Raw genomic sequence first — 16,217 nt, forward strand, 5'->3', positions numbered from 1 at the left:
GACCTGTGCTGCTCTCCTGTGGCTGCCAGCTCTAACCACAGAGCCTCTCCTGGCTTTCCTCAGACTCTGCTGGGAAAGAGGTACAACAGCATCCAAATCTAGCATCTTGAAGTTGTCTTAGGAGTGGTGTAAAGGAGAAAATAGACTGTCACGAGGGAAGCAGCAGCAGAAGTTTTTTATTTGGCTGGATAGCTATTTTTGTGGAGGGTAAATAGTTACTTTTGAAGCCATCAGTCTGAATTGGAGTGAATCTCAGCATAACTGATCAAGAGTAATAAAAAATTAAATAGTAGTGCTCAAATGAGTATCCCTGCCTTGCTTTCATCTAGTTCCCTTGGCTGTGGTGTTTGACAAGTACCTGTCTGCTGCCTTGGAGCTGCGAAGGTGGCTGTTCACTGTTGATACCTACACTGCTGCCCTACTTTCGAGCAATTCATGCAGTGAGAATCCTGATTATTTTTTCAGTCGAGTGGCCCTGCGCTGCTGCACTGTGGCACTCGCTGCAGTTCGGTGCTGCCTGTGGTGGAGGCAGAGCCGGCTCGGCTGCCGGGCAGCGCCGGAGGGCTGGGAGCCTCCGGCTGCTCGCAAGGTAAACACTGGCTGACCTATAAGCCAGCCAGTCAACTCGAGCCTGGCCTTATTAGGCAAGCTGCGGAGCCGTGTCTGGGGACGGGACGTGCTGGGTGAGACGCGCAGCCCAGCGCGGATCCGGCGCAGACCGCGGGGGATGCGGCCCCGCAGCGCGGCGCGGCTGCTGCCCGAGCTGCGCTCTGCCCGGCGCGGTCAACAGCTGTGCTAGAGGTGGCTTTGAAAAGTGAAATCCTGGTGTGTAAATGTTAGGAGCTCTTCCTGGCGTGTTTTTTATCTGCCTGGTTATAGCCTTAGGATGCCAGCTCATGCTGTCAGTCCATATTCTGAAACACTTTGTGAGCCTTTGCTGGGAAGCGTGTCTTCATTCCTTGCACTGCCTGCTTTCAGAGAAGTACTGGACTAAGAGGAACTAATTTATATTTTTTTATGATTTTGGGACTTGTTTCTCCTCTCTTATTATGCAGTTTTATGCCCTTTATTGGAAATCTGATTTTTACTGGCTAAATCAATTTTCTCGCTCCCAGAAGAAGAGGAATATTGGCACCCACTGTCTGTGTACAGACCAGGACTAAGCTAGGTTGCTTCACACCCACCTCATAAAATCTGACTTTCACATGGAAGAAGCCTTTAAAAAAGTATTTACGTTTTTCCTTCAGTGTAATCTGCATAGATTTAGACAAGCAGATGCTGTGCAAACTTTCCCAGGCAGCTCTGGGAAGGCTTTTCAGACCTGACTTGTGATTAACTTCCTGGTACCTCCCTGAGCACCAAGAATGTTGGTGATTTTTGCAGGGGCCTTGGGAGTGAATAAGGGCAATAAAGAGAAAAACACCATAGCTGCCATGAATTTAAGCTTGCTCTATAGAGAACAGACTCCAGAACTGCAGCATCACTGTGTTAGCTTTTCTTTCCTCTTTAATTTTTGCTTAGCCAGGCTGGTTGCAAATTAAGCCTGGAACGTGTACCTTTTTCATAGTGCAATGACAGTACTTGTAGTTGAACTATCCTACCTTGACCATCAGCTCTTGAATAAAGCATACATTTTTTGTTATTTCTTTTAATAAATATTTAATTTTCTGAGAAAGCATTTCAACATGCCATAAACAAAATGGGAGCTGGGGTCATGGATTTCTTGCCTGCAAGGTTGCTGTCTGCCTGAGGCATGAAAAATTATATTTGAGGCTAAGTATGCAGGGATAGGATGTGGCCCGTGGAATGTCACATTGCAGTGGTAAACAAAATTCATGTTTTCCTTAGATGACTATCACAAAGAGCCAAAGAGCCTTGTTATAAATTCTTCCTTGGGGTATGTGTGCCTCTCTCTGCTCCCTTATTGGGCTTTTATACATGTGCAGAGGTGTTCAAAAGCAGCCAGGAGGAAACTCAGTAGTGTGGCAGGGCTTTTTGTGGCACCTAACTGCATGGGGCCACCTGCTGCTCCAGACAAGGAGACAACCTGGTACTGCTTGCAGACATCAGAAGTGTCAGAAGATGGGGAAGCCCGTCCTAGAAACCTTGGCTGCTTGTTTTTGAGGGACACAGGTTTAACAGTCTCCCAGCAGCAGTTTAAGCCTGAGGCCATCTCAGCAGCAAAGCTCTCGACCACTGCAATAGCAAAGAAGAAGCTGAGGCTTCATGACTGCAGTGAAGGATGGGACTCACCCTGTGCCTTCACAGTCTGAGCTGCAGCTGCTCCACAGAGAGCTGTGCTGTGAAACGCTCTCCAGTGCTGTTTCACTGGGTAAAACGCCATGTCTCCTCAAAGTCCTTGAGCTGCTTGATGACTGAGATTGTCTGTATTGCTGGGAGAGGAGTTCCTGCCTTATCCTCCTCTCCAGCCATTTGCTCAGTGCAGAAACGGCCGTGTTCACACCTGACATCTTCTGTTACTGCTTTGGGCCCAGAGACAAATAGATGTGACTGAATGCAGATAATGTGCCCCGCTGATAGATCTGATTGCCACATGAGAAAAGGGCATGTGGCTTTTGAACTTACTTGAAGGTGCTCCTCTAGTCTGGTCCTACTCCTAAAGAGGAAAACCTTGGACATCTTTTAATTATGCTACAGTCTTGTCCTGCAGTTCTGCGAACAGTGATATGAGAGGTAAGGATGTCAGGGGACATTAGAGTCATGTCCCTTATTCTGGAAGGATAGTCCTTATTTTGTGTTACAAAACTGAAAGATACCAAAATCTCCTTTTAGGAGTAATTAGTTCCTGAAATTGACTGGAGTGAAATCTGAAATATTAATCTGGAGATTGGAAGGGGATTTCTAGTGCGGGTACAAAAATACCTGTTGTTCTCCCTTTTCCCAGAGCACATTACTAAACAGCCAGTACAAAAAGATTGTCCATATTCTTTCAGCACATTTTGTACTACAAACCTCAGTCCCATTTTTAAAATCTTACTAATCAGCTTTTTTCATCTCTTTGCGTATGACCTGTTTTAAAGTGTGCTACACAAGCAAAGCAGTGCTGAAGTTAAACTGAAGACTTGTCCAAAACACAATCACTAGCCAAACATAAATCATTTTGCCAGGATGATTATTTGCAAAGGATTATATTTGCTTTCCGCTGGAGTGATGACACCATGTCAGGAAACTTTATCCTATTTTTAAAGTTCATAAGAATGGTCTCGATTTAAGAAATGGGAAAATACCATTTCCCCACACAGATGGGGTTTGGATGGAGAAAACAAACCTGACCAGCACAGAATATGTACTGTGATTGCAAGGTGGGCTGCTGGGACACGACTTGAATTTTTAAGTGATTGTACTACTGAAGTTATCTTCTGGGAGATTTTTGACCTGTCCTTCAGCTTTGGGCTGACTTCTTGAACAACTTGGCAGAGATTGCTGGAGATTGGGAGGAAGGGGAAATAAGAAAAAGGAGTGCCTTGCTGCTTTCCCTGCATACCAAAAACTGACAGGGTGGCATGGGATAGGCGAGAAGCCTGTAGCCTCGGAGGGGAGGTGGGATGGACTGATGGAAAAGAGTGGTCTGATGTAGCCCAGTCTCCTGACCTTCATTCCTGCAATCATCCACAGCATCTCAGACCTTGGCATAGCTCATTTTGACTAGCTAATCTAAGGATGCTCACCTTGGCCAAAAGAGCAGTTGAGTAAAATTCATGAGCTCCTTTGGCTCTCTACCCATGAAGACTGGATGAAAACATCACTTCATTATTACATTTATACAGATCATCTCAGTTTTCTGTACTGTTCAGATTCCTGTTTACCTAACTAGTATATTTGCAGAAAGTTTCATGCAGTCACTGTGGGTTTTCCTTCCTCTGCATTGTTGATTTCTTTAAAATTTTATTTTATTTTTAGGTTTTCTTCAAACAGCTGTCATGGACTTCTTTGATTTTTGCTTTTATGATAACTACAAGTCAAAACAAAGTATCTACCTCTCTTTATCACTTCTAAACACTTCTAAATATAAATTCATAAGTTATCAAAATTCAAGAGGAAGAAAGGCCTGATCTAGGTGGGACCTGGTTCATAACTCCTTAGGGCTTTGGGGCTGGCAGGCCTGTAAGTTGGGAAGTGTTTTGCAAGTCGTTTAAGCTCCAGCTTTGATTATAGCTATTAGTTTTGCCAGACAAAAGGAAGATATTTTCCTTCTCTTCCTGTGGGAAGCTTCAGAACAACATTTAACTGCCAGCTGGTCTTTCATGAGCTGTCTCACATTTGAAATGTATACATGCTTAACCTCCAGCTCTAAGCCCAGATGACTGCAAACTTAGCTTCCCACTGGGCTGCCCCCTTTCTGATGGCTGAACTGTTGTTCTCTCTGTGTTTGCTTATGTTGGAAACTGCTAATGCTGAAGAATTAATGATGGCAGAGGGGGACCAGAACATTACTACTGATTTGTAACACAGCCTTGATAATGTAGTTTGGCTGAGCACACTTGTAGGTCCTGGAGACTGGGTCATTTTTGAAGGACGAACTATTCTTCCTCCTTTCTTCATCAAGTATTTGGAGATTAATTTCTCTTCCTTTGGGAAAAGTTTATTCTTAAATCTGCTGTTTTCAAATAAGCAGCAAAATGTTAAATCCAAGACTTCTTTTCTTGATAACCTTGCTTGACTCTGCTGACTTACTGTTTTTGCACTGTCTTCTCCACTTCCAAAGCTGGTTAAGGGCCAGCACAGGGACTCCTCTTGTGACAGGTGGTCCCTTTTTGGTGGAAAGGAGGGACAGAAGTGGTCAGTTACCTACAGTTCAGAATTCCAAATGATCTGTGTGAAGTGCATAGCATTGCTGTAATACCCAAAGGCTCCAACATCTCAGAGTTTTAATATTGGAAGCAGTGCTGACACATACCCCTCATCTTGAATCAACACTGAATTAACCCTGGGATTGCAGATTCTGCACAGCAGCACAGTTTCAGTATCAGCAGCAGTGCTAGGAATGTTAAATCATAGGTCCTGTCCACAGAGCAATGGCTGGTGATCACCTTCCATCCAATGTGAAGAGATTTCGAAGCCAAACTCTAGGTAATTTTGTGAAGAGCTTGATAGAGATTCTTTTTTTAATTGAATATTTTACTTTCCCCTATAATATCTCTCTTTGGTTCCATGGGGTAGCCCCTGGATTCTTGACCAGATGTATATAGTAGGAAAAGGAGTCCTATTTTCACCAAAGCCTATCACAGATATTTCTTCCCAGGTGGTAGCCAGACCACTTGCTGAGAATGGCTTCTTACTGTGTACTGTAGGCAGAATGTGAACAGCACAAGCAAGAGCCTATTTAAAAATTACACAATTGTGAAAGGCATTCCAGAGTTTTCCTGTCTTTCTGCAGCTCTCTGTGCTTTCCCTTTTGCACCTCATTCACTGGGACAAAATGTTGAGGATGATGTATAGCAGAGGAATGGGGGAGCCTGTCCCTGCCTTCCACAAAAACAACCATACCCCTCCTCTCTGTTGTAGGGGACACTGCCAGACAGAGGGGTGACATTTGAGCTGAGCCCACCTCCTTTGTTAGCCAGAAAAGTTGATCCTTTTCCTGATCATAAGATCTTGTGCCATTTTCTTTGTTCTTTTCAGGCATCTCCTGAAAAGCACACCCAGCAAAAATACAAGGGAATATTTGCTACCACTTTAGTTGTCAGGCTAGGGGAGCAGGACATAGCAGAGGTTCTGCAGCAGGAGGAATGATGGCTAGGACTGTCTTTCTTGGCAGGCTTGAACTATTGCATCAGCTCAGCTCTCAAGTCTAACTTCTCCTTCAGCCTTCCTAAAGATTGAAGACACAATATTTATCAAATGAGTGGTGTTTACCTGAGCTTTATCAGAAACTTCCCTTACTGTGTACCAAATGAGTTACAGGTGCTTTAAAATGCTCAATACCTCTATTCACAAGATCAGATAAACAGTGTTCAGACAGGCAGGGTTGGGAAAGAAGGTTTTCTTGGGAGCAGGGTCTCTTGTTGCTATACCAATACTTATCCTGGTCCAGAATTTCCCCATTAACTGTTACCAGCAGCTCCTTAGTTCTGCCCCATATTTTGTGTTTTAAGCACACCTGCACTTATGCCTAGGCCAAAAAGCACCAGATTTTCATGTTAATTGCAGGTTTGGACTAGTGCCGACAGATTACAGATTTTTTTGTATATATTAGGCTCAGGTACATGGAGGCCTCCACAGCTGGTCAGGAGTGCACAGCAGTGTTGGTTTGTGTTCTATTGGTAGTGCTGGGAGTGGTTAGAATTAAACACTAGAGGTGGCAAGGTTACAGGCAAAGAAAAGAAACGTGGTATGTACCATCAAATATTTCTGAACAGAGAAGTTCAAGCTTGATGAGTCAGAGGCCTCAAGGCCATATTCCTTGTGTTGGGTGACTCTCGTTCCAGGGAACTCTGGGCTGTTGAAAGATCAGCTAAGAAAAGGTGCTTTGATTAGGTTGACTCCAACACTATTTATGTTTTTAAAAATAAAAATATTAAAACAAATATTAAGTGCATTAGACAAGATAGAATGCATGTTCTTCTATCCATTGCAATAACTTGAATTTCTTCCTAATATCCTGCCCCTCCTCAGCTTAAAGCCATTACCCCTTGTCCTATGTACAGGTCCTTGTAAAGTCCCTTTTCTGCTTTCTCGTAGCCACTTTTAGATACTGGAAGGCACTTTAAGGTCTCCCTGGAACCTTTTCCAGGCTGAGCCACCCCAGCTCCCTCAGCCTGTAATACTGATAGTAGCTGAGTTCTTTTGGAAGGGAAGAAGTCTGTTGGAGGGAAGCTGATAGACTTCCCTGTTTGTTTGTATGGGGTTAAGTTAAGCATGGACCTGTTTCAATCACACATTTTAATGCTTCATTGTATCTGTGTTAGACCATCAGGTAGTTCAGTGTGGGCGACTAAACCAGAGTTATTGCACCATTGCAAATAAATATTTCCAGACTTTCAAAATTAGCTGAAAGGATTCCAACTCTTCAAATCCAAAATCCATCAAACCTGTTTAATAAAAAAAAAAAAAAAAAAAAAAAGAAAAAAAAAAGAAAAAAAGAAAAGGTAGCTAGACAGTACTTTAGTGCAATTTTTCACCTTCTGCCTCGAATTAAAATATTTGGATCTGTGGTGTCTGTTCTTAAATCCCTACCCCCACCAGTAATTTTGCTCATATGTTATCCATAAATCTTCTCTGTTTTAAATGTTCCAACTAATAGGGAAAACATTTAAGCACAATGCTATGATTATCAGACTCCATTTTTTGGCAGCCTGGGTGCTGTTTTTCTTAAGTAAGCACTGCAATTTATCCTGATTGGAGATATGAAGGAATTATTCCTCTTCTCGACATTTTTTCTGTTGTTGTTGGGGTTTTTTTTTGTTTGGTTGGTTTCTTAAAATGAGGAGTCAGGGGCTCTGCATTCGTTTTGCAGGAATATAATGTGCGATTTGGCTGGATCTTTGAAGTGGTAATATTAGAAATCTCCCAATCACCATTGCCCAATCTGTTTTAGCATTCATGTGCCTAATTTCTGTTCGTAATCTGATTACTGGCTTGAGCTGCTCCGGCTTGCAGCCTATTGCTCTGCATTTACTGCACTCCCTGGGACGCGATAGCCTGACAGCTCCAGTCCTGTGCTATGAAAAATCTCTACACGATATTCCTCAGACAGGCCTAAGGGCTGTGGCTGCTTGAGAATTAGCTGCTATTGTAGTTTCTCTTTGCCGAATCCTTTGTTTCTGCAACCATGTTCAGAAATCCTTGGATCTCCAGCTATTTGGGAAATGTTAAATACTCTGAGGAGCAAGGTAAGGGTTCCAAGAAGATAAAAGAAAATGCAGTTTGTTTGTGTTTAATCTCTCCTATATATGTCTGCATGTGTAAATATTGTTTGACTGTCTCTCCTGCAGCTGCATTAGGTACTTTAGCAATCAGTATGCAGTTAGTCACCTAGGCTATTTTGTTATTTCCTAAAGGACACTTTTGAAAGATCCGATTAGATGGATCTTTTAATTAGCTTAGCATGCCACCGACTTAGGACCTTTAAATATACTAAGTAGCGCTGGAAGGTTATATCTACTTTTTCTTTTCAGAGTGTTCATTTTAAATTTCCTACATATTAAATTATGGGTAGTGGTTTTATTGGGTAGTTTGTGCCTAAGAGAGAGGGAACTCAACAGAACAAATGGTTAAACTTGTTAACAAGTCTGATTTACACTTCAGTAAAGATACTCTTAATTTTGAATAAAAATATTTTAAATTGCTATAATATAATTATGAACATGTTTAGAATTCTTCAGTAACAAAACAGAACAAAATGCTGTTGTAAATATTTTTCTTCTGTCTATCGTGTACAGTGAGGGTGGTTTTTCATCTTTAAATTAACCATTGAATAAGACTCTGCTAAACTGATGTTTCTTTTGCGGGCATATTTATTGTCTTTTGATGCAGACTTGTTTAGTTTTCCTCCTGTGTTTGTATTTAAGACTTCCATATTGTGGTAAGTAAGTTTTTATTGGGCTTTAATCCCCCCCACATGGTGTTTAATTTGAACAGGAGGAAATACATAACATATCAAAACTCCATAATGGAATTTGTCTGCTAAGTTTTTCTGTGTTTGGGATGTGGGGGAAGATTGGGACTCACCCCTGTGAAACACAGCAAAATTTTAAGATGATTTTGAGGCATTAAAGATGTGTGTATGAATGTTGCTGAATGTGTTTAAGGGGTGCAAGAGCCAAACTGGCTGATGTGCCCCTCCCAGCAGCCCTTCTCCCTCTCTGCTCCCAGGGAAGCAATGCAGCCTCCTTTCTTCTCTTCTCATATTCCCTCCCCAATTTTGGCTGGGCTAGGCAGAATTTCTCTGTGGTCTACTTGTGGTTTTCATGGTGGACAGCTGTTCCAGTGCCAATAATTCTAGGATGGGTTGCATCCTGTTAGAACAGCTATAAATTTAAGATATGCCTGGTTCTGATTAGCTAAGCTGATACTGAGCTGGGCTTTGGAAGTTAGTGCATAGTCCTCTCAAAGTAAATCTTGCCTTTTTAGGGGATCCATATGGCTCAGAGTATTCTTTTTAATGCTGTAGTGTAAAATATAAAATATAATTATTTATATGTCATTCACACTGTTTTTCTTACAATATTCTGTTTTGATCTAACAAGATGTTTTTGTGTAATCTGTGTGCTTTATTCTCCATTAATGGAAAGAGAAAATGAATGTTAACAAAAACAGGAAAAGTTGCCTATTAAAGTTGAAGACTGCTATTAGCAAAGCTGCTTGAAATCTGCGCTGACTTGTAGCAGATGCCTAGAAAATGCCTTTTTGCACATTTTAAGCTTCTTTATCAAGTTGTTAAAATAAACTTTTTTTCTGTTACTTTTAAAAAGTTTGTTTCAATCTTTATACCTGTAGAGGTGGCAGAAGGAAATGGAAGAGGGTAAGAAGTTTTTGAAATGCTTAGACAAAATGTACATTCTCTAAATTAAGACTCATATTGTCGTAAGTTTCATTAAACCCTTTCTGCAAAAATAAGAGACATTCTACCCAGACTTAAAATACTGTGCATAAGCAAAAAAATATTTTTTTGCAGTTAGGTCTTCCTTGAAATAGTTAAATCTCAGCTCTGAGGTAGAGTAATAGGAGTGTAGCTGCAACTGAAATGCTCTAAAGTCTGGACTGTGTTCTAAAGTCTAGGTCTGTTTTTGAAAAATAAAATGATTGCTGTGTCAGTGACCAACTGTTTATTAATGTAGGGTCTTGGGTAGTAGATTTAATACAGATGGGGATGGAAGGCAATTTTTCATTGGGAGTAAGTTGTCAGTAGCTCCATGTGTTTTTGCACAGCAGTCCCAGAGCTCCTGGCTGGCAGTGTTTGGGGTGTCTTGCTTGCACCCTCCTGAATGGAGGGAGAGGGTGCTTGGAACCCTGTTCCCCCTTGCCACTGGTCATCATTTAGACCCTCTGGTGATGCACTTGACTGCAGAAATGAAAAAGTTGAATCTAGGAGATGTGTGGGGAGGTCGCCCATTGCTTATTATGATTCACACAGTTTTGAGAACCCAGAGGCTTTGTCATACATGGTTTTTAACATAAGGCTGCAATTTTGCTCTCAGTGTAAACATGAGTTCCTCTGTGAAATACATGTTGTAAGACTATTCAGAAAAAAAAAAAAAAGGGAGCTTCCAAACAGTAGACAATCTTCAGAAATATTTCTGTCATGGATGGTGTAATACTGTTGCAACAAATCCTCAGCTGGACATCTCTTGGCTTCTGCAGTGAATATGCAGTTTTTATAGTATTGCCAGGCTGCAGCCAAAAAGACTTTTGCTGCTTGCAGCACTTTTCATTTGCAGAGTGCTTCATAAACAAGTCCATTGCCCATTTTATAAACTGGGAGACAGTGAGTTTAAATGACCACCTCAGGCTGTATTGCTACACCACAAATATTAGGGCATGGCAGTTCCGTAAAATGTTCCATAAAGTGTTGATGCTTTTGATGTGCCTACTGTCTGTATTCATTTTTGCAAAGCTTTGGTTTTTCAGCATCTTGGACATGCCAGCTGGTGCTCCTTTGCTTAGAGAGAAGGCCTCTGCACAGTCTTTTGCAGGGGAAAAAGGCTATGCTTGGAAACTATAACCTAGTGTACCAGAAGTTCCCCATTTATTGCAGGATCTTCACAATGGTGTGATTTTTTTCTATTTCACAGATTTTGCCAAAGGAAACTCAATCAGATTTAAGCCTTCACGACTACTCCTAAGGAAGAGAGCGTTAAGGTAAGGTTGAGTTTTTCTCACCCGGTGAAGAGGGTTGGGTGCAGTAATTTTCCTTCATTGCTTGAATCTACATTTATTCTTTTGTCAGAAGTGGTTATTGGTCCTCTCACAGGACCAAGTTTTTGTACAGAGCAGATGCTCTGATCAAGCATTGAAAACACCAACTGCCTCTAAAGTAATGTTAAATTTTCTAGCTGGCATTGCTAAAGGGGAAAGTCCCACTGTGCACTGAGCTTCCTGCCATTGCAATGCCCATTTTAATGCCCATTTTTCCTTGCGTGGCATGAACAGAGTACAGACATCCAGTGTGAGCCAGCCTGAAACACTTACCTGTCTGTAAAAGCAGGTGGCTGAAGTGGGTGAATTAATTATACATCCTTGCAGGGAGCAGTCTGGGGGCGAAAAGAAGAGGACCCTGCAGAGATGAGTGGACTGGAACTGGTGCTGCTGCTCCCATGCAGGGCTGTGGCTGCCTCGTGGTTTGTGTTCTTAGGGCACAGTTGCACAAGGCTGAGTAAGGGGACACATTTAACTAGTTAAGCAAGAAGGCAGGTCACATTCCCTTTCTCTTCCCACCCTTGCTCCAGCTGCCTTGGGTGTCCATGTTTGTGCTTGCTGGACTCTTTCACAATGGCACAGAGAGGAGGTCAGGAGTTGGGAATCTACTCTTGCCCCAGGAACCAGCTGTTTCATTGGCTCAGCTGCACATGAACCCACCTGCCAGAGGTGCACAGGCACATGTTTGCAAGCTTCTTTTCAGTCAGTGCACACACCTAGAGCACACCTGGTTCCCTGCCATGTTGTTTCTTAGGTCCTGCAGAAGATGGAGGGAATGGGTGCACAAGGCACACTGTGCTATGGAAGCAGCTAGGGGAAAGTAGCGATGAGAGAAGTAGAGAAGGACATGACTGCAGAATGGGCCTTTTACATAAAAGTCCAGGGAAGGAAGTTCTCCTGGAGGTAGAGAAAGAGAAGAAAAGTGAACAGCAAGCACCTTGCAGGCAGGTGTACAAATGGGTTTTGTACTTCAATCATAAAATCTCAGTATAGGCCCTAGTTTTAATTGGGATGGCAGGTCAGTGTTACCAGTGGCATTTGGATCTAACTTCTAGCTGCTTTTGGGCATGTAACTAGGTTAGTGGGACAGCTATTTAGAAACCATATGCTGCTGCTGCAGCAGCAGGAGCAGATGAAGTTTTCAGCCTGGAATCCCTGATGTACAGCATGCAGCTCGCACTTTGGAAGTTGCCAGAACAATGCAACTACTGAGACTGTCAAGTACTCTACTAATCCTGCATTATACATTGTTTTTAAAGGAAAACTATTGAGACTGTGAAATATTATTGCCTGTGTTTTAACAGGAATCATCTGAATTCCTGAACACTGGGGAGTATAATGAGTTTGCTGAGGACCTGAGGCCAAGCCACACACAAATCCTTTGTGAAACAAACTGGTGGAACCTCATGCTGTTGATTGCATTTCATAAATGCAGTCATGATCAAAAGCTATATTTTAAGCAAGGGAAGGACAATAAGTTCCTCTTTCAATTTCCAGATTTATCAGGGACTTCAAGAAAGAATTCTTTCAAGCATCCGGTTATTTTTTTTTTTTTTATTTAGAGAAACGCATGTATTCCCTAATTATTTTAATAATAAATGTGCACAGCCTAGCTATTAAGTGCAAAAATTCATAGTGCTGCTGCTCAGAATCTGCACTTAAATTTACAGCATGACTAGATGTAGTTGTGATATTACTAGAAAAGGGTTTTGAATGAGTTTGAAGGTACAATATATTTGGCAATCCAACTCTGACTATCTGACTCTGCTTAAGCAAATGAATTGATGCTGCGACTGCTCCTCCAGCAGAGAAACTAATAAAGCAGGGAGAGGCTTGGAAGTATCCCTTTGAGGAGAAAGGGAAGTCTTGTTAAGGAATTACTTATTAATTTGTTTTTTAAAACACTTATAAATGGTGATGAGTACCTCGTGTAATTTTTTTTTTGCTATTTGGAATTGCCTTAACATCACTGAATTGCTTTAACATCATTCCAACTCAATTTAGAGTACTAATGAATGTTCTCATTGAAGACTGTGACATGTCCTAAATATGCCTACTTTCATTTTTAGAACTCATTTGATGTATGTGTCTATAAATACTCAATTGTTTGGCTTGACTCTGTCATCTTCAGAGCAGTGCTGTCTCTGAATCCTCTGTGAATGGGAAAGCAATGTAATTATGTATTGGATTAAAACATTTTAGTTTTCTCATGTGCAAACATTTAAAAGAAGCAATTCCACCTGCAGCCTAGCAAGAGAGAGCAAAAAAAAAAAAAAATGTCTCTGAAGAGATAAAACTCCTAAATTGTGGATAAAACAGTATATGAAAATTGTTAATCTTTAAAAAATAAACAGTAATGGTTGACAGTCTGTCCTGTGGGAAGTGGAAAATGAGGGCATAAGGGAAACTGTGAAGGGACTTTCACAAAGCAGACAACCTGTAATGCTGTCTAGTGCAGCGAGGGTTAAGCTTAGGAAGTTTGTGGTTATTTAAAGAATTTTAATGAAATCTGCCAGTGAGCAAAGGCTGCAAGCCACCCCCTGTATAGAGGAGGAGGGAGCTCCCATACAGGAAGAACTGGATGACCTTGAGGAGTAATAGAAAAAGGATGTAATGTAATAATACTAAGTGCACAGTTGTGCATTGGGGGCTGATAAATTTTTCTGTCACTTGCAACTGATGAAAGCAAAGCCTTTGCATATTAGTTTCTCATGCAGGAATGACTAACCAATAAAGTGCATATGTAAAAAGGCAAATGTGTTGTAGATCCCAGCATTCAGTAAACTGCTTTCTCTATTAAAAAAATCATACTTTCATAAGATACTGCTAAGACCTAAGTCTGGAATCAACCCAATTCCGTTCACCATATACAAAAAAAGATTACTTAGAATTGGAATAAGTAGAGGACATTGTAACAGATAATCAATGAGACTGAGAGCCTGTCATGAGAAATCTGAGTACATTTAAAAAAAAATAAACAAGGTAGCTGACAACACTGGCACGAGAACAAATGGTTGGAAACCCAGTGACAGACATTTAAACAAGGTTTAAAGAACCTCCGCCTTCAAAGTCGCTAGAACTCGCTGGAGGGGAGGAGCAGGAGTGAATGTAACTAGTTTAGAAGCAATCCAATAATACGGTTGTTTATAGAACCATCAGGCTACTGCCAGTCCTGATTCCATTATTTTACCCTTGGAAATTCACGTGGGAATTAGGCATAGTGGTGGGTGTTCACTCACAGTTCATTTAAACAAGGATTTTGTTTAGGGAAACTTACGGTGCTGTATTGTCACAGGCATCATGAGAGCAAGTGGAGATACTGCTAAATAAAGCCCAGGTATTCAAAAGTCATGAGATGGATGCTTCAGCTCTTTTGTCTTATGTAATTAAGTTCATTTGGCAGAATAAATTCTGGGTTGGTTTATAGCCTTAGGCCACATTATTTGCATTTTTAGAACTCATCCTCAGCTAAGAGTAGAAACTGCTTTCACATGGGGACTGGGTGTCTCTCCATTCAGGGTTCTCCAGAAGTGTGTATGTAAGAAAAGAATATATTGTGAGACTAGTAAGAATTAAAAGTGTTGGCAGTGTGGGGTCAGGCATAGAAACACATCCAGTTAACTGTCTGAGTCTCTGCTCAGTCTCAGATTACACATGGATCCATTTGCTTGTGGCTGCTGTGTGCTATGTTTTCATTGTGTTTTGATTTTTGTTTTGTTCAATTACCATGTGTTTGCTGTGTAAGGACACACAGTTCTTTCCAGTGGACAGCTTATTGCAGCTCTCCATCTTCTATTTGTTATTTTCTCTAGTGGCTAACATTGCTTTTCTTGGCATTACCTGGAATAATTTCTCCAAGTGCAGTTGTTAGAGACAATTTGCAGCAGGTGGCATGGTGCCTGGTTGTGACACAGCCCAGTTTCTTCACTGTCATTTCAAGGGTTTCATTCTCCCCTCAATATCTTAAAAAGGATGTTATTTATAAACAATATATTTATAAACAGGAACACTTATGAAACATTAGTCACTATATGTTAAAACTCTTTTCAATGAGAATTGTTCTTTGGAAACAGTGAGTACAGAATTCATACCCTTGAAAAAAAAAAAAGCTGCCATTTAAAATCTGTCCTAAGGAAGGATTTCCCAACAGTAAGATTGTGCAGTTTTTCTTATCAGAATAACATTAAATCATACAGCACACCACTACTATGACAAAATGAAGAACCTTTTATCACTGTGAGGATTTATATCTGTTACGCTTGTCTACACAGTTTACTAAAGGTTGTAAGACCATTATAAGTTTTCTTATGCCCAGCTGGGATAGTCACAATGGCTGGATACAATAATTTGTTCTCTATTTTTATTAACTGAGAAAAAAAAGTCTTGCTATACAAGGAGGAACACAACACTTCCTCCAAAAAGTCTCTGTAGACAGCTGGGATCTAGTTTAGACCATTATGACACCTACATTTTACAGTTAAAATTGATATATTTAACAAAGTTATTTAAAGAAATATTTAGTTTCATATAAATGGGCAGTTTTCCTGCTTTGAAAAGACATGGTATAAAATTAAATTATCTGGAATTCCTATTAGCATATTATAAACTGTGTAAGATCCAGAGAACAGTGCAGTAACAACAACAAAGTAGTCATGCAGAAGCCTTCTAGGTGGAGTGTACATGCAGTACTGCATTTGATGACATATTTTAATATTTATGAAGAACCATTCAATATAGATTATTTTCAATGTACTTGCTTAATAGAGCATTTTGAAAGCAGTCAGTAATTGAATGCAAAAATGTGTCATAGACAGTTCCAAACAAGTTTCAAATTATGTTAGGTTTGGCTTTCTGAGTTTCTTTGGGTTATTTCTTAGCTCATTCTTAGGGAAAATATTTTCTTTGGTACCTCCGTTAGACTATCTTGCAGTAAATTGGTTATGTCTTGGGTTTATTTGATTTGTAGCAGAGACATCCACAGTTGTGTAAACCAGATGTTGCTTTTAGTTTTCAGAAGGAGTTCTCATTTGAAGATAAAGAAGAACTTGCGAACAGCACAAAGGATATTGATGCTAATCTCTTAGCAGTACTTCCCAAAGGTAGGTAAGGGAGGCATGTTATGAGCACAAGTGGTAATTTAACAGCATGTGAAGTTTCATCTATGCAAGTACAAGGCACAGTTAAAATCACTTGAGCACAGATGTTTTGTAAATGAGTTTTCCCTGCAAAGTATGAAAGAAGCATGAAGGATGAAACGGGTTGAACCACAATGCTCTTTTATGAGACCTTCCTACATCCCTGCTTCATAAAGTTCAGCTTTGTTTACCTGGTTTCAGTAG

The 16,217-nt window shown here is 40.8% G+C and overlaps 1 protein-coding gene across 7 annotated transcripts in view; it reads left to right on the forward strand.

The window, feature by feature from the left end:
• Positions 1 to 16,217, forward strand: part of SVIL (supervillin) — a 133,021-nt gene that overhangs the window by 57,036 nt on the left and 59,768 nt on the right. For 5 of the 7 annotated variants that reach the window (XM_077788770.1, XM_077788773.1, XM_077788766.1 and 2 more), the window contains exons 2-3: positions 10,755 to 10,821; positions 15,886 to 15,977. Coding sequence is in view for 2 of the 7 variants with exons in the window: in XM_077788766.1 (XP_077644892.1) it covers positions 10,755 to 10,821; positions 15,886 to 15,977 (159 nt within the window). In the remaining 5 variants the exon portion in view is untranslated. Of the gene's footprint in view, positions 1 to 7,439; positions 7,854 to 10,754; positions 10,822 to 15,885; positions 15,978 to 16,217 lie in introns of those variants that run through there. The other 2 variants (XM_021542994.3, XM_021543007.3) reach the window with 2 other exon arrangements.

The sequence above is a fragment of the Lonchura striata genome, chromosome 1 (assembly GCF_046129695.1).
Source record: "Lonchura striata isolate bLonStr1 chromosome 1, bLonStr1.mat, whole genome shotgun sequence".
In the NCBI taxonomy this organism is placed as follows: domain Eukaryota; kingdom Metazoa; phylum Chordata; class Aves; order Passeriformes; family Estrildidae; genus Lonchura; species Lonchura striata.